This window comes from Archocentrus centrarchus, chromosome 21 (assembly GCF_007364275.1).
Source record: "Archocentrus centrarchus isolate MPI-CPG fArcCen1 chromosome 21, fArcCen1, whole genome shotgun sequence".
Classification (NCBI taxonomy): domain Eukaryota; kingdom Metazoa; phylum Chordata; class Actinopteri; order Cichliformes; family Cichlidae; genus Archocentrus; species Archocentrus centrarchus.
Genome location: NC_044366.1, coordinates 10,122,433 through 10,146,221, shown reverse-complemented (window position 1 = coordinate 10,146,221; position 23,789 = coordinate 10,122,433). Strand labels below are relative to the sequence as shown.

The 23,789-nt window shown below is 37.1% G+C and overlaps 1 protein-coding gene across 1 annotated transcript in view; it reads right to left on the bottom strand.

Moving 5' to 3' along the window:
- lrp1bb (low density lipoprotein receptor-related protein 1Bb) overlaps positions 1-23,789 on the bottom strand; it is a 283,944-nt gene that overhangs the window by 84,693 nt on the left and 175,462 nt on the right. Inside the window, 14 exon segments of the mRNA XM_030757634.1 lie at positions 336-707; positions 909-1,033; positions 1,708-1,859; positions 1,992-2,118; positions 3,124-3,253; positions 3,547-3,681; positions 9,843-9,974; positions 10,141-10,266; positions 10,374-10,514; positions 17,114-17,263; positions 20,746-20,840; positions 21,136-21,310; positions 22,353-22,580; positions 22,759-22,890. Of these exon segments, the coding sequence (XP_030613494.1) occupies positions 336-707; positions 909-1,033; positions 1,708-1,859; positions 1,992-2,118; positions 3,124-3,253; positions 3,547-3,681; positions 9,843-9,974; positions 10,141-10,266; positions 10,374-10,514; positions 17,114-17,263; positions 20,746-20,840; positions 21,136-21,310; positions 22,353-22,580; positions 22,759-22,890 (2,220 nt within the window).

Here is a 23,789-nt window from a genome sequence, read left to right as displayed (position 1 = left end):
TAAATTATAGAGTGTACAAATATGCAGCTATGTGCATAAAACGCAAGTGAATTGTGAGTGTTACACGGCCATTTAGACAGATGTATTTATTCAAATTAAATCTTATCTTTCTCACAGCAGATATGTGAAACAGACGACTGAAAACACACCAAGTGAAGAAAAGGTGTGACGATTATGGCTAATCCTTTTGCACACTGTGGCAAACCACACAGGAAAACTGAAGCTCTACAAAGTGACATAAGTGCATGTTTGCTGTTGTGGACTTCTAGGGTGGATTTATTAGATAACAATACAAAGTAATGTAGATACATTGCCAGAATATGAAATGCACTTACTTTCTGCGATGACAGATCTTCCTGTCCAGTCATCATTAATCATCTGGATATTTCCAAAATGTACATCACTAAAAAAGATGCGGTTGGTTCCAGTTGTCTCTTGACTATAGTCAAAGGCCAGCGCTATGACATTCTTGAAAAAAGTGGGATTTTCAAAAGGCTGGACGGGCGAGTTGAGATCATTTTCATCTGAAAGGTGGACGCTTTTCAAGATAGTCCTTTCAGAGTAGAGCAGATAACCTTCATAACGCTCACAGGCAAAGCCATCCTCTGCCAAGCGGCCATGTGCACAGGAGCAGGTCCGGCGACCACTGCCCAGGTGAAAGCACAACTGCTGGCATCCTCCATTACTTCTGGCACAGGGGTTGGTGCCTTCAAAGTACAACATGTGCTTAGTTAGTCATTTGCCTCCATTCCTGCTCTGAGCAATCATGTTTAAATTGGCCTAGTTATACAAGTCAGATGAAAATCAAATCTAGCAGCCACAGATTTGGAATTTGATTACATAAAAGTCAATAGGCATAATAAGCGATAGTAAGAGAAACTGTGTGATGATAATGTTAAAAACTGTACCTTTTTCTCTGCCTCTGGTGAAGACTGTCACATCTTTCAAATTTACCCCTAAACCACTCCTCATGGTCACAGCCTCACTGGCATCAGTCTTCAAGCCTCGTCGGATTGAACCATTTGAGTGGGCCCTGAAAAGCAGGAGAGACAAGGGCAAAACAGCAAGTAGTTTCAGAGAATACTTATTATATTTTCACTGTAGACTATGGCAGGGGGAAGGATGAGCAAGTTAGACAGACATACTGTGAATAGTTATAATGTCATTTGAAAATACTAATACAAAACTGTAGGCATTTTGTCAATACACATTTGAGGTTGTCAAAGATTAAAAAAAAATCAGAATACAGCTTCTTTCCACTGTTATCATCATAGCAAACTGCAGAGAATAAGATGACTGATGATTAAAAATAGAAATTAAAAATAAAAAAATACACTAGTTATTTATTTTGTTTTTACCAATGGTTTCAGACCTTTCTCAAACTTTTGTTCTGCTGTTAGGAACAACACATGCAAAAAAACTGCAGGCATCTATAAAAATGCATAAATCAACGGACTTAATTACCAAAACTAGGGTGCTACAATTTTTATTGTGTGCCTGATTTTACAGTATTTTGAGGAAAAAATGTCTAAACTGATGACACTGATTTCTGGAGTATTTTAAAAAAAGTGTTCTAGATTGCAAGAAGACCTGCTGTTTAATATTTTTCCATGGAACCTTTGAAAGGAGTAGAAGGGCAATGTCAGGTTACTATAAAGGCTTTGCAGGCAAATGCATGTGTTTGCATTTGAGAAAATAACAAATTACCTGTCAGACCAGTAGATGTAAGGCCCAAACACAGCCACCGAGAACAGGTCTACGTTGGCCATTGACAGTACAATCTCCCGGCTCTCACCGTTCTCAAGGTTGATCCTCTCGATCTTATCTGTGCGTGCGTCGCACCAATATAATGTATTTTCCTGGAAGGTAATTTTAAAATGCATAACAGAAACTGAACCTCTTTGATAGGATTTTTTTTTTTTTTTTTTAGCTACAAGAGCGTAAGATGAGGTAGGTACTGTACATGATATATTGTCTGTGTGCAACTGTACCTCATAGTCTATGGAAATTCCATTGGGCCACATGATGCCTGAGCTGACCAAGGTAACCTGGTCGGATCCATCCAGGCGGGAACGACCGATGCAAGGGTTCTGCCCCCATTCAGTCCAGAAGAGATAGCTGCCCGGCATAATAACACCCAAATACAGTGTGATCTTAATGAGCCTGAATTAGCTGGCCTATGCAACTTTTTTTTTAATGAAATCTATTCTTTAAAATAAAAATATTATTTAAAACAAATACTATTTTGTATTTTTTTAAATGTTTTTTAGATAACATTTGCTTTGTTATCTGGAGGTAGCCATGGTTTATGGCAACAGTGTAGAACATTTGGATCCAGTATTGGGTTTTGTATGTTCTAGCAAATGTATATAATTTTATATGTATGCATGTATGTATGTAATTATCATGTTGAACTACTGCCTGAAAAGCAACCAACAAAAGCAAAGTTTTATTCTACTTTATTCTACTCCAAAAAGATGGTAAATTGCAGACACAAATAAATGCAAGTAGACAAATAAATATTTTTAAGGTAGCCTCTGTAATTAATATAATTAGTGATTGGTATTATTGTGACAAAAGTGAGCCACGCAATGACTTCACCACCAGACTGGAGTGTTGGCACCACGCAGTTTGGGTACAATACAAAATTATGAGCCTACCATCTGCATGCCTCAGCAGAAGTCAACACAACACTGAAGTGCTGCTTACTGGAGGATTTTACTTTTTTTCGTGTGCTGTTGTAAGTGAACATCCTTGGCCATCTGAAGCTTAAGACATAATCAAACTAGCACCAACAATCATGTCACAGTCAAAGAAACAGCCATTTCTTTCCCCCCTCTCTGCGATGTTTGATGTTACGGTTAACCGATTCTGTGCGCTATATTGGTACTACATAGTAGTCTGATTGGATAAAGAGGTCACTGAGTGTATATGTGGTAAGCCAGCATTGGTTTAATAAGGCAATTGCCTGGTCTGGTTTCTGTTCATTTTATTTGTAGTTTTACCAAGCAAATCTTCTGTCTGCAGAAAATGTTTTTAAACTATGGAGATGGCACTGATTATAAGGAATACTACAGTGGTATAGGAAAAACAAAAACATGAAAACACACAGTCACTTCCTACCCCTTTTGTGGATGTACAGCAATGGCTCTAGGCTGATCAAGTCCTTCTGATATGACCACTGAGCGGTATGCACCATTCAGACGAGAGATTTCAATTAGATTGAAACCATGGTCTGTCCAGTACAGGTTGCCTGTGTAGAAAGAAGCAATAGTCATGTGTTTAAATAAAGTAGATGTGTATTCATCCTCCTGGACAGAGAACTTAAAGACACTATTCAGTAAATATAATTCTTCACATGCATTTGTGTCACAGTGTGTGGACTTTGTCACCAAGGCCTAAAGATTTTCGGCAATCCAGATCACAACAATGACATCTACTCAGTGCTATAACTAGATGGCACCTTAAGTGTGAATTTTTGACAATCAATACAAACTTGACAGCCTGTGGAAATAACTCCAGGGCTTGAGTAGTGACAGTACTAACCAGCGATCCAATCAACAGCAATGCCTTCCACACGGCTGATGCCGGTAGTAATGACATCCTCCCTCCAGGTCTGATCACGTTTGGCTCGGGATATTCTGTTCAGTCCCATGTCTGTCCAGTACACAGTATCATTTCCTGCAAAATACACCCTGCAGTTAATAATAAGAGTAAATGACATGATGAATGTTGCTACCACAGAAGCCCTCAAACTAAGCAGCTCATGAAACCACACTTTACTGTAGCATGGCCCATTTCACCAGATTTTGCGTGACACAATAAAGCATGATAGCAGAAGTACCCACAATTCAGCCACAGGTCCGTGTTCACATACAGTTCCTGGATAGGAAAGGCAAATGTTGGGAAAATTTTACAGGGCAGTATACTGCTTCATGCAAAACATGGTGTTTGTAAAACTGTAACAGGCCCTTTATCATTTTACAGCCCTATTAAATAAGCATATAAAAAAGTGTGGTTTTCCTTTTTTTTTCTTTTATAGTGCTGTCTTCAAGTGCATCTTCCTGCATGACTGTCAGTTAGGCTGTACAGGTTGTTAAGAGGGTAGTTGGCGTAATATGCTTAATTGCACGTTCTTGTTCCCAGTGCATTTACACTCTGTTAACATAGCAATGATATATGACACAATGCAGCTGCAGGGATTTCATCTGTTCCGCTCCAGCAACCTCGACTCTATAATGACATGTAAATGTTATGTGTGAGCTATCAGCTGGTGTTCTTGGATGGGCTTAGTAATACACTTGTGTGTTCACCTGTCCAAATAAATGAAGGTGAGGGCAATCATCAATCTTGTTCTGTACTTTGGCAATGTTTAATTTTAGATTCAGGTTATTACCTCTTTTCCAAAAGCTGTGGTCACACTTTAAGATTGCCATTGACCTTTGAGGTCTCTCGTATTCAGAAAGAGGTTTTAGGCTTTTGTGATAGTCAAGGGATAAGACAATATGTCTGTGTAGATTCTCAGTCATCCAGGTCATAGTAGTCTCTGGAGCTTGAAAAGGCGACTGGACTTCTTCAAGAAACAAAAAGAAGTCCAGTCGCCTTTTCAAGCTCCAGAGACCAAGGGATAAGACACTGACTTGTGACTACTTGTATAACAGGGGACCCAACTTGGCTTTTTTCTCTGCACTCAGATTTTTTCTTAAGAAGGAGAAAATGTACATAAGGAACCCCTTAGTCCAAAATGCCATTTAATTTAAAGTTTAAGACTTTATATCCAGTGGCATTATTTATTCTAGTTTCTTCTGTTTCACCAGGTTTTATTTTCTGGGAATTAATATTTGCAAACTGTTTTGTTTGTATCTATTAGGCCTGTGCCATATCATATCATCCAAGATAATACTGGTATAAATTTTTACGTGATCTAAAAATGTCACATCATGATTTCATTGCTATAGCAATGCCATGAGTTTAGGTTCCGTAGTTTGTGCAATAACAAGACAAGTCCGGGGATGTATGGGAGTAAGAGTCACTTATGTCAGCCTCCAATTATGATTTAGCATCTAAAAAGGGAGCTACTTCAAAAGCAGTTCTTTTCAAAAGTAGGAAAACTGTTAATCAAAAAAGGTGGAGACAACAAATGCCTTTCACCACTTGAGGGAAAAACAAAGTACAGCCAGGCTACATATACTATATACGTACTAGCAGCTGGTGATGTTCGAACCAAATGGAAACAAAAGACTCCACCGACCTTCGTTGGAGCACTTGCTAGCTGGACTCCATATGACAAGAAGAAGAAACAGTGGATGGAAATTACTGATGTGGTTACATGGTGGAAAAGCAGGGCTTTAAGCAGCTGGTTAAAAAGCTCGACCCAAGACAAAACATCCCAGGTAGAAAACATTTTTCAGTTTTATTATGTGACAATATTGTGCAAGCTCCTGGAGAGTTACGAGGTTAAGTTACTTCAGTTAATGTTAAATCTAAAGTGTTTATCAATTATTTTATACTTTAATTAAAATTTCCAGGGAAAATGCTACCCAGGCTACTTTTGTACTTACATTTGACTTATTCTGTGTCACTGGATATAATGCTGCTGCTGGTACCTTTTAGCAATAAATTCACACTTCAAATTAGCTAGTGTGTATGAAAAGAAGAATGGGAAATGCTACAAGCTGCAAACATCAATAAAATATTGTTCAGGAGTTCTTAATCTGCCCTGGAGGGGGAACAGGATATTGTTTTTGGTATGTTAGTTTGTTTGTGAACAAATTTGCAGCAAAACTACCAATCCGAATTTCACACTGAATTTGGTCAAAAGTGATGCATAGATCACCCGATTAATTTTTTGACATAATTGGGTCAAGATAAAAAAATAAAGAGTTGTGCAGAATTACAATGGATGGAGCCCCAGCTATGACCAGAGTTCAAAGGAATGGCCCCTATGGTGTGCGCCAAGGTCAAAAAGAGTGGAGGTGAGGCTGTGAAAATGCATCATTCATCAAGAAGCCCACAACAGTCCAGCTTGGCGATGTGATGAACACGGTAAATATAATTTGAGCACGAGGGCTCTTGTCCTTACCTGACTTCTACCAGAGCTTGGAAAATCAGAATCAGAATCTAAAAACTTTATTGTCATCACATTTCAGACATGCAATGAAAAGGAGTTCCAGAACACCCATCCAAAAGGACACGTTCCTCTGATAAGATGCCATGCAAAAAAGAATGATGAGTCTGTTTGGCTCCACAGACACATGTGAGCCAACATTTTTACTATTAACTCTGAACAAAAGCAGACTGAAAACCAAAATGACCGACAGCCATCACTGTGATGTCCTCCACATCTCAACCACCAATCTTACTCCTGACCTGCGATCCTTCAGTCCAAAGCATTGTATCACTGTGCCCACTAAGTGCAACACTGTTTCCATTATAGGTAAGGTAAAAATAAACATTATTATATAATATTATAATAATATAAATGTGTAAATAAGTCTAATTAATTGATAAATTCAGTCAATTTAAGTTGATAACATTTTGCAACAAACATAAATCTGTTAACAAGCCCAATAACATATTTGCATAACAAGCTTACATATACCCTTCCTCTTTCCCCCTTATATTTTCCCATGTTTATGCAGGGCTGTGAAGAGGGAACCATCACCCTGAAAAGACCTTTATTGCAACAGAATACATGAAAATTCATTAATGGAAAACTGATCTAGGCTATAAATTTAAACAATTTCAATTATCAGTGACTATATTTTTCCATATGTAGCCCTCTGTGAAAAATGTTTGGACACCCCTGGCTTAGAGAAAAGAATGTCTCGTGTTGTAAAATGCCCTTTTCTGGTCGACATGACTCCTCGCTCCACCTATCTCTTCCTTGTCTCCTGCTGTGGTGGGAGCGTCTAAGATGCAAGGAGATTAAAGGATTTAAAAGTAGCAGTGCAATTAATTGAATTTTGATTTCTTTATTTATGATTAGTGTTTAATTTATAATGTATTAATTTAGATTGCAATTTATTTATATATTTTTTATATTGCATTTTAATTTTTATATTTTATTTATATATTCTGTTTTTATTTTCAATTTAGAATTTATTTTCAAGAGATTGTAGAAGTGCACTAGAGTTCAAGGCATTCATTGTTCTTTAAGTGCATTAATGCAGTGGGTAATCGTGAATAAAAATTAAATAATCCTGATCATGATTTTTTCCATTATTGAGCAGCCTTATTTAAAAGTGGAAAATGAGAGGCTGGTTTCATCCTCTGGGGAGCTGTTAAGTAGCTGTCTGGCCAACCACAGCTACAAACCAAATAACCAAGCTATCAACTGATGAAACATCTGATGGAAAACTTCAGGAAATGAGCAGAATTCCATCTGTTGTTTTCACTGCATTGAAAAACAACATTTGGATTTTTTTTTTTTCCAATTTAGTAAACAATAGTCAGTACATAATAGTTTCCTTTCCAGTGACAGGGGAGAAAATGCATGTGGAATCACCCAAACATCCCATTTTTATCTACTGCATTTCTAAAAAGAATTGCTACAAATCTTCAGTATACAAACTATTTTTTTGTATTGTGCATATGCAGTCTCCTTTACACAATTTTCCCCACCATACTTCTTATCATGTTTCAGTGGTAACCTGCTATACATGTATTATATAGATTTAACTTTTTCAGTCTCTACTATGTTTATAGTATTTGTCAGCATAATAAATCAATTATTTTTGCATATCATGTGAAAGATGTAATAAATGTCAGCACAAGCTGCCGGGTTTATGCTTTGCAATGTTACGTTAGCTTCACTTTGTGCAGTATCTTGGGAATTGGTTTGGATTACGATTGTTTACATGGGAAATGGTTGATTTTATTCATGCTGAGTTTCCCCATAATGTAGGCATAGTGCTCTGTCATCTGGATAAGCTTAAGCTAGACCATTATTTAAAAGATGCACAAAGCCTAGTAGAACGAAGATCTTTATCTTTTCTTTAATAGTGGAAGAAAGATTTTTTTTTTCTCTAATGCAGGAAATAAAGCAAAGGAATATGAGAGTGTAGTATAATGGAACTTAGCCAAAGTAGTAACTGTTGCATTAAATTGAGGGATGGTGTAATGCCTACATTTCCTTTGCTATTTTTGCATAAGTATCTAAAGCCAATCCTTAATATCCACACAAGAAAACTAATTTTGTACATTTTCCCTAAACAATAAAAAAAATATATACAAAACATTTATTTTTCTAAAATGACTGATGTGATGACTTTCCAGAGGTAGTGGCTGAAAGAAGTGACGTTTGTTCCCAAGTTTCAAAGTATGAACAAAGGTTCCAATGCAACAGTAAATACTGTATATCAATGAGTACTTTGAATTACAAGAAGAAAATAATAGGATTGACAGAGAACGAGTAGACCAAAAAAGTGGCAACAGCCATGCAAGACAATAACATTTCTTATGAAACTCAACCTAATTTTGACCATGCATGTTGATGAATTACTTATCTGTATGTTTACTTGTTACCTCATTAATGTAAAGAGCTTAACATTAGACCACCACCCGGTGTAAGGTTTATGCCACAGCTACCCTAAATTCACAGTACTGGTAATTACCAATATATATATATATATTTTTTATGTTTCTGTAATGGTTAATCCACCACTATGCACAAGCTGTTTAATCAAAATTGTATTTTTAATGCTAAAATGTAATTATTAATGGTATCCATGAATTTTTTAAATTTTGTTTTACAAAAAAAAAAAAAATGAGAAAAAACATAGTAAAGCGCATTATTATTATTCTTCGATTAACATGCCAGATTACTGTTATTAACTTGCATTCCTGAACAGAGAAATTATTTTTAGTTATGCTTAATTAATTTCTGACTTCTCAGAGAAGTCCAGTGTGCCAGCCAAAATATGGGTATAAAAATGTGAGTTCAGTTTGTTATTTGCCTAACAAATTAAAATATCATTTTTAGTTTTAAAGAAGTTTTTGACAAATTTCTAAAATATTTGAGTTTTCTTGTTTTTATGACAGGTGGTCTAATACATTTGTTAAGCACTGGACATTAGAGTTATTTAAACTGTCGTGACTTCCTAGCATATTTTAATGGACTGCTGTTTACATATTTGTGGTTGTGTACACCACTGTAGCAGGTCTGAAATTAAATAATCAAGATGCAACTGAAGAACATACTTCATACAATTTGAAGGGTTTTTAAAAACATTGTTGAATTAGAGCCATTTTATAAACAGTGTCCTATTTTGAAGGGCTTAAATGTAATTAAACTCATTAACATAATGAAAAAATATTCTTTAGCATTTCAAGAATCCTTTGCAGGCTATGGTTTCATAGAGTATTGAATACATGGACAGCCACAATGTTTGAACCACCTGCCTGCTACAGGGTCCCCCTCATGCTGCCAAAACAAAACCTGTTGGGGCATAAACATGGGTTTGAATGCCAGACGCCACGAGGTGTCCCAGCATTGCGTTATAATGACATGAATAATGTTATTCACTTCAATTATCAGGGGGGTTTAATATTGTGGCTGCTCGGTGTATATGAAAAATTGATACTATGTAGCCTGATCTGATCAGAGCAGATATCTGAAGCAGACATCTGCAGCTTTTCTAGGTAGGAAGGACCACATAGTAAAAAAAAAAGAAACAGCATTTGCAGACTGCAAAAAAAGAAAAAAAGGGGGGAAAAAAAAGGGCCAATATGAAGTGTGAATGTTTAATAAAATGTCAAACAAAACAACTCTTAACAAGCTCAACAAGCTCAACAGCAAGATTTAATGGGACTCTGCTATCTTATGATATAATTCAACATACCTGCATGAAAGTCAACGCCCACAGCAAACAGTGTTCCTGTGATGGGCATGAGGGCTTCACTGTTGTCATTCGGGTCGAGAGCAATTCCTCGGATTCCCTCATGGATGGAATACATTAGAAATGAGTCAACACCTACAGAATCACAGAGGGATCTATTAGACCACAAATAAAAGTATTAAAGCTTAAGAACTCATGAATGCCCTTTGAGGCATGTATAGATTATTCATATACACTTAAACACGGATCCACACCCTCTCACTTAGAGTAATGAATGGCTCAAGGAAAATGGGAATCATACCTTCACAAGACATGCGATCACTACGCAAGTTATAGCCAACGGTGCAGGAACAGCTGCGGGTGTTTTCTGACGTTGGGAAACAGAGCTGTGAGCATCCTCCATTGTTTACTTGGCATGGATTTCTTCCTGAATATTAAACAAAACCAACAAAAGGAAAACAGTAAGGTACTGTAAGCAGGTACAGTGTGTCTTTATCTGTATATATGTGTACTGATATGAGAGAAACTGGTTACCTTTCTGACTGTCCCTGTCATACACCTTCATATGAACCACCCCACTTGTCTTATTTCTCAAAATAACAAGGTTCCGTCCATCTCTCTTGGTGACTGTTCCCAGCTCTCCAGATTCATCATCTGCCCACCAGAGTTTTCCCCCTGTAACCAGCAATGAAAATGTCTTAAAAATCTGAACACAGATACAGATGATTAACTACATTTTCAAAGCAATGCCAAATAGCATCTCTTTTTTTGCCATATTTTGCCTTTTTCAGAGAGAAGTCTAAAAAAAAAAAAAAAAAACAAAAAAAATCAGAATATGACGCAAATGAGTTTTTCAAAACATATGCACAAACGCCATTCCTTCATCACAAATTTCAAGTGCAAATGGTGTGCTTTAGCTTGCACTCTAATCTCCGAAGGCTGGCACACTTATTCCTTAAAGCCCCTTAATAACTGAGGCATTCTCTGAGCTGATTTGAGATTAAAAAGTGGGTTTCCTGTTTCGTTCTCTGCCCACTTGCTGCTGATGAGTTGCAGCCTTCAATCACAGATAGGTTTTTACCTCCACTGAATCTCTTCCACAAAATTACTGTAGGGTCTTCATCTTACAATATACAGTGCCCTGAGGTGACTGTTATTGTGATGTGGTGTTAGATAAATACAGCTTAAACTTAAGGAAAAAAAAAAACAAACATTTCCATTATTAACTGAAATGGGCAGACCATTTCTATAAATGGATCTCTCAGGTACTTGGGCAAGTGAGAACACGTACTGGAGGCACAATGTGCCTATTTGCACCAGAGGCTCCTGACTGCTGTAAACCAAACCCACTGACACCTCTCTCTCCTCAAACTGCCACCTTCAGAATTCAGGGACACACAGTCCATGCCAAGCACTCTGCCGTATATACGGACATGACAGGAACTTTTAATTTTACAGTCCCACCGAGGTGAAAAGTAAAGAGGAGTTAAGTGGGCTCTCTCCTTACAGAATAAACATCATATGGAGAGCAATATGATTTTAAAAAGGATAAAATCAAACAAGAGGAAAACTAAAAAAGATGCTTACTAGAATTTAATATCTATAACATAATGCACATTTAATTTACACAAATGTAGCTACAATAGACTTTGTTTTAAAAGTCATATCTTTTTCCCCCAGGGGCTGAACGAACAAAAGATGCAGAAGGTTCAAGCCAAAGCAACAGCCCGAGTTTTAATATTGCTTCCATTAAAAAAAAAAAAAACACTTAGAGGGAGACAATCTAACAACTCTGAAATGATTTAAAGTTGTAAATCATTGCAGATTCCAGGAGCAACGGTGAACACCCGAGCAATCACCTTTGCATTTTCAGCACCAACCACTCATTAAATGACTCCTTTTAGCGCAATGTCAATTACAAGCCGATTTCCTTTTTTCTGCTTTGCGCTAACGCAGCCATTCAGACCAGTACTGCTCCTGGACACAACCTGGTGCAATTTAACATCCTCTTGAATTAGATTAGCAACCAAACTTAAATGAGAAATGCATTTTCATTCAAGCCAATATGTTAAGCACCACCTAGAAAATGTGCCCTATACATTTTACACCATCATGTCCCAGAAGGTAATCTTGCACTTTTTTGTTTTATTGAACACACACACACACACACACACACACACACACACACACACACACACACACACACACACACACACACACACACACACACACACACACACACAGAAACAATTCCCACTTCCATTAATAGCTTTAGGCTGAATGCCATCCAGAAAGAAACATAAAACTCGTTTCCAGAAATCAGACAAATTCCCATGAGTGAGAATGACAGTCTTCATGCAGTTTACAAAACATTACACCCTGGAGGGCATGCTAGCCGAGATTAGCTTTGCACCCTGTGTTAATTTAATGCCGTTGGGATCACTGGCTAGGTGTGATTGCTCGCTTGTGGCACATCATATTCAATTTCCACCTCAACTGCTAGTTTGATCCCCAGCAATTCACAGCTGATGGATCACTCACACCTCCCAAAATAAGCCCTCACTTTTCCCTCAAGCCAATCCAATTATTACAGAGCCTTAGGACCCGAGTGGGTCAAACTTGTGTCACGAACAGTACCTTCATTATACCTTTTCACATCCAGCATGAGCAATCACTAAGACATCAAGGCAAAATGAAAAGCCTGGCATAATGTACGATTCTTGTCTGAGAAGTGCATTCCCGATTACCAGTGCAAATTTGCTAAGCCCTTTTTCATGCTTGTCTGCTTGTAGTTGTATGCCTGCATCTACCTCCCGCTGTGAGAGAGATACAGATTCATCATGTGTAAACAAGCTTTCATCATTTACACGCAATGGTTCTTTGGAGTAACCTTAACCACTTCAAATATGACTAACTGATCAATCAAGCTTTTACAGACCAGAAATGAGAACAAATGGTTCCCAGATTTATGCTCATTAACATTGATTGATTGAGTAACCACAAAGGATACAAAAGTCCTTAATTAACTGGTACTGATACTGGAGTTTAATGCTACCTACAGTGTTTTGCACCACCAAAGCAGATAATGCATGCATTTATTTGTAAATCCATATTGCAATCCTCATGCTGTAGTATTTATGTATTTGCTCATTTTCCATAAAGTTCTTCATCTGAATTTGCTGAACTACAAAGACAAAAGAAGGAGACATAAGCTATACAGAACTTTGTGGTAAACAGAGCAAATGGTCAGCAAATGCACTTAACGACGTATCACACCATGCCGACAAAACTAAAGCTGCAACAGGGACATTTCCTGTAATGGGCATCACTGACAGACTGTGCACATGCCAACCACAAAAGAAATCTCAGAAGCAGAAAATGACCTGTCTGACTGCTGTCCTACTCTCTTCCACCAGCCTCATTTTCAGCTGACCCTGTAACTTTTACAGGTTTATGCTCAGAGAGCTACAGCAAAAGAGGACTGAATGATGGCATCATGTACAGTAACATGGTAACATAAATTCAGGGTAACATAAACCTTATAAGAACGGTTTCTATTTCTCATTTCTGACATACAGATAGGTCCATAATTTGTTGCACAAAGACAATATGTTAGTAGGTTTGTCTTTGTACACCACCACAGTGGATTTTAAATCATTTAATCAACAGATCATGCACAGAATAATGTCTGAAGTTGATCTAAAGTCTTAAATTTGTATTTAATAGTTTACTAATTAATTTTACTGTAATTTTAAATGAGAGTCAAAGAGATGTCAGTGCAACTGAGACGTGAAAACATTAGGCTGAAAAAAAGAAACCAAAATAAAAAAAAAAGAAACAACAGAGATAAAAACTTTAGAAGTGGCCAAAATCAGATACATTTTTGAACAGAATGAATGCACTGCCCAGTTCAGCGATACCAAAACATCCAGTAGACCACAGAACACAACTAAAGTGCATGACGACTGGATTATTTCTGTGGTTAAGAAAAAACAGCTTTACAGCATCTAACCAAGTCAGGAACACTCTCGATGAGATCAGTGTACCAAGTCCATAATCAAAAGATGTCGATGGGTTTAAAACAAAACACAAACCACTGGTTACACTCAAGAACAAGAAGGTGAGATCAGATTTTTGCCAGAAAACATCTAACAAAAAAAAAAAAAAAAAAAAAAAAAGCCTGCACAGTTCTGAAAGAAAAAAAAATCTTTGGATAGATGAAACCAAGATTAACTTGTATCAGATTGATGGAAAGAGAAAATTATGGAGAAGAGGAAAAACAGCTCCTGATCAGAAGCATCACACTACCTGTCAAACAAGGGTGGGGGCAGTGTTTTGGGATGGACATGTGGGATGTGGGATTGGGTCACTAGTGTATTGATGATGTGACTGCTGACAGAAGTAGCAGCATGAATTTTTAAGTATACAGGGCTACACCCTGTGCTCAGACTCAGCCAAATGTGGCAATACTGATCGAGTTTCTCAAGGCAAAAAAAAAAACTGAGATATTCTTTTCAATAGCTAAGTCAGTCACCTGATTTCAGTCCAATAGAGCATGTTTTTTCAGTTATTAAATGCAAAACTGAATCCAGAGGGACCCACAAACAAGCATCAGTTGAAGGTGGCTGCAGTAGAAGCCTAGAAGAGCATTTCATGGGAGAGAACTCCGTGTACAGCGATGTCCATGAGTTTAAGACTTCAGGCGGTCATTGTAAAAAAAAAGAAAAAAAAAGAAAAAAGATATTTGATAGATTATCTATTAAATCATCATAAAACAAATTGTGAACTATCATTAAAATAGGCCATATCATTCTTAAATACTATTCTTTCTAACTATACCTATATTACTGGTGTTGAACCAGTACAATATCTCTGTTTTACTAAATGGAATGGTAATAAAGTAAAGTGTGGTTCATTCTACCATTCAGTTTCTTCAAGATAACAAAATGTCGTTAATTGTGATTGATGGAGACTTGCAGACATCATTTCACTGTTTTGCTGTACCTACTCCAGCACAGGAACCAAGCTATTAGTCTATGTCACCTCACATTCTATATCCCATTTGTGAAATGCAATAATGAAGTCTCCCAACATCCATTCCACCATAGCCAAACTATTCTCTATAAAAAATGCTTATAAAAATGAACCTATAAATTGTAGCTTACACTTGCACAAATCTAATAGCATACAAAACAGTGGGACTCCATTCTGCCACTGCTGTGTTATTCTGCAACACAGTAATTAATGCTCTCTGCACATGCTGACAGATACCCACCACACAGAAAACGAAGACCTGTCATGATTAATAACATGCTTCAAGAACACACAGTATTAGTCTGACAACAGTCTTCTATTTTATTATAATTTTTTGTCCCCCCCGAAATGCAGTTTGGTTGAGAACCACACACAAAACCAAAAAAATCTCTGTTCAATAAGCCTGTTTGCTCTCTTCTAATTACCAATGTTGGCAAGTGTAATGCATTCACATAGCTCGCTGGGAGGTTTCCCAGTTGTCAAGGTGCAGTAGTGTGAGACAATTTTAAATTCTGATTCTACTCTGCAGTTCAAAAAAAAAAAAAAAGTGAAACAAAAGTGAAAAGAATGAAAAGTGATTCAAGTCATATTTGAAACATGGATATTGCAGTAGACCACTGCTGTACAGATGAAGACTATGCTGTGCATACACCTGTGCTATTTCAGGGTTCCAGCTAGTGGTCGATCGCCCTGTGCTGGGCTGAGAATTTCAGCTGTTAGCTATCGGACCGGCTCGCTATCATCATAGTTTGCCAGCGGGCATGGCCATTAGCACTAGCGAGCGTATGTTGGGTACCGAGGGCATCCAATCATTGTGCTGCTATTAATTTTTAAATCTGTCTCTTTCTCTACTGCTTTTTGCTTTCATTTCAGTGCCAGTTTGATGAAACTCTCTACCAGTCCATTCACCTCCAGGTTTAATATGGAACAGAATCTACAGAGCCTCCCACTGAGCTTACTTGAGCCTTGCTGCATATCACAGCTACTGAGATTTTTAACAGTGTTCTTCACCACTGCTCCACCACTATCTGTCTGTACAGTGGAGTCCATCAGGGGCATTTTGCTGTACAGCAAATGGTATCACTACCACTTAAAATAATTCTGTATTCATGGGGTCTAATGCCCCAGAAACTCCCTAAAGATTTCCATTCACACAAATGCGCACATGCGCACAAATTATTTCACTAATTTTAAAGCAGTTTTTTTTTTTTTTAGTTCAGTCTCTTCTGATAAAATTCAATGTTATCCAAACACTGCAAGTGCCAATTAGCAATTCCAGATCGGTCAAGAGTGCTGGTGTTCACATGTAATTGCCTAAAAAGACATTAATTGAAGTCAAAATATTTGTTTCATTGATAGGTTGATGTTTAAGGCTTATGGTGGTGTAATATTAGCAGCATTTTCTGGGTGGTGAAAATTCAAATCTTGGTCCATATCTTGTTTTAGCTAATGGACTGGCGGACAGGAACTGACTGCCTCATGTCCATGAAAAATGGCTGTTTTCAAGTCTTCCCCAATATATATATATATATATATATATATATATATATATATATATATATATATATATATATATATTTTTTTTTTTCTTTCAGGGCCCATGAACCATGTACACATTAATCACATAAAAGGAAAAGATGCATTGTACCAGATTTAGCTATAAGCTAATTTCTATCTGCAGTCCCTGGGCAGGTAGAATGCAATAAAATACAGATTAAATCGAACAGCAAAACACAAATACGCATACCCACATACACAGATATGTGCACATACCCACACACAAACAAACTTGATAACAAAAAGACAAACAAAACAATCTTCTAGCTACAAGCATCACAGAATCATCTGGTATAGCTGCATTGATGTTGTAATGTTTTCTGCAGGTAAGATTTCATCCACAATATGATGACTTAGATTTCAGGCATTCAAAATTAACATACAGCTTGATAGATGGGGTGACACACTGGATTCAGCACTGATACCAAGAATCACTCCGTAATGAACATCCTCCACCCTTTTCATTATGAAAAGGGTGAGAAAATCGATCATCAATCATTGCTGTTTTGTGTTTTAATTATCTAATGCCCCTAATTCTTCACATTGAGTGAAGTGCAGCTGTTTGCAAGTGCACTCTAAATAGCTTCATTCTAAAGCCACTTAACTGGTTAAACATGTAATCCTTTCACACGCTGAGTAATCCTCAGTGGCAATCTGATGTACTTGTAACAAGCTCCACTCACCCATCACGGCCAGAGCTGTGCCTTTGGCTAACTCCCTCTTTAGAGTCTCAAGCACTTCCAGCCCACTGCCATCCAGATTGCACCTGTTGATTGTCCCATTGGCTGAGCTTATCCAGTATAGCTTGTTGGCAGTGTAGTCTATTGAGAGACCTGAGAAAGCACAAGCCAAAAGTGGATATCAGGTTAGCAATGGGTGTCCTAGACTTTTTTTCAATTAGTAACATATAAACTAAGTAGTAAAGAAATAGAAATAAAACAAAATAGAAATAAAATGGGGCACAAAATACAATTAACATGTAACATTTGAATATGTAAAATATTGCTCAGTTTAGATTAATATTTTCATTTGAGACAGAAAAAAAAGAGGATTATTTACTATATGTTTATGTCAAATCATCTTTTGAAATGTTTTGTGTTCCATCTAGGGATGTCACCATAACCATTATTCGCAGTACCTTTCAATACGAAAATTTTGAAAATTCAACAGCACTTTTTTGTTTTTTAATTCAGTATTGTGGTTACTGTAGGCAACATGTACCGAGTAGAGTTGTTAAAAAAATTGATACTCGGATACTAATTCAGCTGACACACATCTTCACACAAGATTGCTGCAGACAGGCAGGCACACAGTCCTTCCTCTCACTAGCAGCAAAATTCATCAACGGTAGCTTAACAAACTTGACGAAGCAAAGTTAAAGACTGAGCCTGGTCTTTATGAAGAATGTCTTGATGCCAGTAAAATTCCTATTTTGACAACACTGAAGTATTAAACAGCTATCATAAATGTTAACCTGGCTGGCACACACGTTAACGCCATGTAACTCCTAGCATGGAATGATAGGAGTTATTACCAATAAGGTAATAACTAGATAATAAGAAAATGATTATTTTAATCTTGGAACAAGGCAGCAAACATTCAATATTCAGTGCCCTTCTGTAATAGACAGTTTTAATTTAACAGGCTAATTAATCGTTTCTAAAACACGTTGAGTTTTGATTAAAGTCCCAGATTGAAGCTGAGTAAAGCCTACCAGAAACTAGGCAAAAACAGTGACAGTCTACCTTAACACCTCGGTGATCAGCAATGAGAATATAGCACAAAGTCTATAGCTGAATACATTTACACAGGCCAGTATTGCTCTAATCTTTATTGTAGAAAAAAAAAAAAAGCCTCTTACTTTGGTTATTTTCCCCCTGTGGTATCTAAAACGGTATTGAGTATTTTTGCTGGGTATTCATGATAAAGTGTATATAAAAATAAGCATACTACATGCAGGTTAACGTGATGCAGTTCCGAAATGCATTGCTATGATGCTGTATGAATACTTTTAAGTATTTTCTGCTTTTGTTTGAGTGTGGGCTAATAGATATGTTCCTGTGTTTACTGATGCTTATTTGTGGGGGATCTGTTTAAAAGAAATCCAGCTGGCATGAAAAATGAACAAGCAGGAAAAGGGCTGCTTTTGAATCCATTTCCTGGCTGATATAATGGCTAGAATATCACTGTTAATGGTGGGAGCTAAAAGCAATTTCAGTTGTGTACCTCTAGACAACTCAATGCCTCCCACCATGTGTTGGATTTATGTCTGGCAGATTCACAGTCACAATGCATCATTAATTTACTCTTGTCCCCAGGTCTGCCCCATAATCATAAATGAAGCCAGTGAAATATGGAGCCCCATCCTATCTGTATTGCTGACAGGCCTAGGAGAATGGAGAAAAAAAAATGTGGTGAAGACAATGCTGCTCTGTGTGACAAATTGGGTGTTTAACCTTGAGCTATGTAACAAAAGCTAGTAGAGATGAATAACAGATGATTATTGTTGCTAAATCAAGCTAAAACTTATTGTCGGGTACAACTAGTCAGAATCTTCCTGTTGCCTCTGAGTTCTCAGAGCACAGCACTTGTTGAAAATATTAATGTTTGTACAATCTGTTATGTTTCCTGAGGTTATCTTACACAGTTGTAACCCCCCCTTTTTTTCAAACAAAATCTGCCCATAGATAGTAAAATATACAATACATACACCTTCCAAAGAATGCAAAACTGCCTTTGTGGTAATTCACACCACAGTAGATGACTGTGCCATGATGACACATAGGCAGACAGCCACAAAAGCAGACTCACACAGAAAGAAAGATAAATATTCATGCTGTTACAGCTGGTAATAACAGAAATATGGATCTCATGAACATGCAGCGAAACATTAGGCAGCAAGCACCAACTAACAATCCAGAGAATGATACTGATAGAATTTTCTGCGAAAATCTGTTGTGCAAAAATACATCACACCATAGTAACAAGGTCTAAGCTGCCAAAAGTCCATGTGCACACAACTCCAGATAGTCCTTTTTCTTTTCTGAGAAAACAGACAAAAGCTAATTGTAGTGGTCCACTCAACACCAACAGAAAGATCATATGGCCCAGGACAGTGTCTGTGCCAGCCAGACACCCACTGGCTACACAACAATAGGCTAAAGGAGTTTTTGTGGTCATTCACACTAATTATTGTTCATGCTAAATTTCTTAAAAAATCTTAAATTCTTAAAAGAATTGGTGGTAATATAGTTGATTGTCTTTGCATAGCATTAGATATATTGAAGTCTTATTTTTCAGTAAAGTATTTATTTGGATTCTTCCTATGTCTCTTTATTTATTATCATGCCATGTAATAATTTTTTTGTCTTTTTTGAAATGTGCAGACAAGAAAATTTTTAAATATATTTGAAACAGTGCCTACAAATAACAGTGGTGTACTTAAATGGTTAAAAAAAAATACGAAAAGTTTGCATTTTTCAGGAAAAAAAATCACAGTATTTATTATTTAAAACTTTATTATTATTATTAATAATAACAATAGTCTTTTTGCAAGATTGTTCACCCCTCTCTGAAGTTTCACTCTTCCACTCAAAATTTCTTTGGTTACAAAATATTTGACAGTTTTCCAGAACGTACTGCCTGTTACAAAACTCCTCACAGCGATTTAATGGGATTCAAATCTAGTTCTATTTGATCCATTTCTGGGTAGATTTGCTTTTCTGATTGAAGTCATTATTCAGCTGAATGGTCCAGTTCCAGGTCTCATTTCAACTTTTGAGACAGATGGCTTCATATTATCTTTATGCACTTTTTTGATACAATACAAAAGTCTTATTTGAATTAATGGCAGTAAGTCCCTAAGGTAATGAAGTGATCCCAAACCATAACATTTCCACCATTCTCCCCTACAGTTTGTATTAGGCTGTCTTTTATCTGCGGAAAACCTTACTCCACTATACTGTAGTCAAACAACTCTATTTGTCTGTTCAGCATACATTATTAGCTGCCAACTGTAGTTTTGCCCTACTTTTTCAGAAAGCAAAGGGTGTCTCTCCTTTTCTAAATGCACATCACTATTTAAGTTAAACTATTTTAAAAATGGAATCATAACCAGCAGATACACTCAGGTATCTCTCTTTTCTTTGAGATGATGTTTGCAGTGGGGTACACATTTTTCAGACAGCAGAGCACACAACAGATCTGTTGTAAATCATGTAAATTAATAATTTGGTTAATTATATTGAGATCAAAGATCAGATACAGCTCAATAGGAGGTCTGTTTCCGTATGCTATCCAAAGCTCTCATACTGACCTACAGGATCCCTCTGATTCTGGTGGAGGACCTTGCTGTTACTCCCATCCATGTTGGCCATGTTAATGGTGTTGCCATCTGTCCAGTACATTTTCCTGCCCAAGATGTGAAGAGAATATGTAGTAATCCAATTAGGCATAATATATCATGAGTCATACACCATAATCAATGGATGTTATGTTTTCTATAATTAAACTGCAAACTGAATGTAAGCCGGTGTAAGCCAGCACATTTTGTTTGACAATCTTGTGAAAACACCTCAAGCATGAATAACAGTTTCTTTACAAGAAGGCTTTGATCCCTCTTTTTTTCTTCCAGGTGCGGCTTCTTAATACTATGCACTGAAGGTGAAGTTCTCATAAAGTGCACAGACTGCTCTAATCTACTTACCCCTTGGCAGGGTGCACTACAAGGCACCTTGGCTTATCAATGCCGTGGATGATGGACGTCTTTAGGGACCCATCAAAGCGCGCCACATTGATTTGTGACTCGTCATTTTCAGAGCTCAGCCAGTATAAGTTCTTGGAAAGCCAGTCCAAAGCCAGACCGCGGCAGTTGACTATATCTGTCAGGAAAGGCATGAAAAAGCTGTCAGGCTTGTGTGCTTAAACAAACTAAAATAAAAATAAAATAACAAGCAAAATAAAGGCATGAATGGTCTTGAAAACACATACATGCATATGCAATACAGTAAAGATAAAAAATGGCAAATAATTACTATAATAATTAATATAATATATAATAATTACCACACTTTAATATAATGAATAACTCCTGAAGATTTTTTGTGGAAATTCAAGCAGTTTTATGGAAATGAATAGCTAGTTACCCAAAACTGAAAAATAATGTACATTTCAGTCAGCAGTCTCCTTCACCATCAAAAGGCACTCAGAAATTGCTAACAGGAAGAAGTCGCAACAGAACCAGACGACAACTTTCTGAGAGTCAACAGCTTGCACGATAGTTGGCTCACAAGACCACAGCTTCAAGCACAGCTTAATACTGGTCATAGTAGTAAGCAAGTTTCAGTTTCAACTGAAAAGAGAAGACTTGGAGTTGCAGGTTTGACAGGTCAGGTTGCAGCAAAAAAGCCATTGCTAAGATGTCAGATGTCAGGGCCATGAAACATTGCCAATGGGCTACTGAAGACTGGAAGAAGGTGTTATGCACTGATGAATAAAAATCTTTGGTTCATCACACAGGATTTTTTGTACACCATCAAGTAGGTGAAAAGATGAAAAAGGAAGTGTAATGGTGTGGGGCTGTTTTGCTGGATCCAGGGTTGGTGACTTATACAGGAGAGAGGTACCCTGAATCAAAACAGCTCCCACAGCATTCTGCAGTCCCATTCAGTACCCTCTGGTATGCACCTAGTTGGTCAGGGGTTTATCTTACAGAAAGATAATGACCCAAAATATGAGTCCAAGCTATGTCAGAACTACCTTAGGAAAAAATAACAAGATGGTAAGCTTGAAAACATAGAGTAGCCAGCACAGTCTCCAAACTAAAATCCCATTGATCTGTATGTTTTGTTTTGTTTTTTTAAATCAAACAAACAAAAACTCTCAGGGTATCTTTTCATTTATTAATGTCTAGAATAAACCCACCTGAGGAAATGACAGTCTCAAGCTGGGTGCCATTGATGAATGCACGTTTGATGGTTTGAGTTTTGATATCAGCCCAGTAGATCCTTTCCTCCTGGGAATCATAGTCCACCACAGTAACATCGTCAATATCCGGCACCGTTAGGGCTGTCATGACGTTCATGTAAGGGTTGTCAATGTCCACACCACGGATTTCAGACCGCCGCACATACAGGAGGAACCTTTTCAATGCTGGTGAGATAATTAAGCAATCAATAACCTGGCATAGTGCACTTTTTTTTTTAGGTAAATGTGTTGTAATAATAACTGATGTAGGTGCTGTTGACAGTCAAAAAAAAAAAGAAAATAATCTGTACTCTTAAAAGGAAAAAACATGAAAAAAAAAAATCAAGAAGGTGTTCTCACTCACCAAAACAGGACTGTTTGTTGGTTGAAAGCTTCATGAGGTGTGGACAGGTGCAGGATGCTGTGCGGTTGTAATTGATGAGACACAGATGTGAACAGGGACCGCGTCCATCATTCTTTTCACACGGGTTAGAAACTGATGGGGAGAAGAGGAAAGAAAAAAGAACACTCAACAAAAAAATGACAAGCTGAGAGATCAGATGGAATAATAACTGAATGCGGACGTCACTAAAGAAAAAAGCCTTTGTGTCATTTACATGTCTGTCTGACTATGTATGTAAAAAAAAGAAAGCATAGCTGTAAACCACTATGATTATGATTTTGTACCACACCAAAAACATAATAATAAATAAATAATTAAAGCATGAAAGTGTGGTATTTCTGAAAACAAGACATGAAAGCACCAACGTAAGTTTTTAACAAAGGTCACTCACTCTAAAGAGAAATAAGTGAAATATTTTAGGGTGTCTCTTCTTAAACACAAAGAGAAAATATCACATTTGCAACAGTTATCCCGAGTTCAGCTGATATTCACTTATCCTGTGCCCCTGCTGGGGTTTATTTCAGGTTGTTCTCTTGTTGATTTTGGTCTGAAGAGGTTAAGAGGTGTACAAATAAATTACAAGTTATCCAGATAAAGTAGATTTTCAATCTCATTTAAGTATTCAGAGTGACAGTATCACTGGTACTTCTATTACTGTGCTACTACTAAACTTGCAAAGCAAACTAAATTGAGCAGTGCCCTTGTAGGTGCAATACTAAGTACCGCATTTTTTTTTTTCCCATTTCTTACTGTACTCTATTCAGAATAAATCACCTCAGTCAGACTAAAGAAAGTCACCCACAGTTCAATAATTTCTCATCATGCTGCAGTCATATTTTATGCGTCCGACAAAAGCATTTCTCTCTCTGCTCTGGATGATTCATGTCAAACAAGCGCATTCAAAGTTTATTTCCCAAGCTCCTTCAGTAACATATTGGAGAATCTCATTGCATCACAAATGTGGCTCATTTAAGACTGGAGGAAAAAAAAAA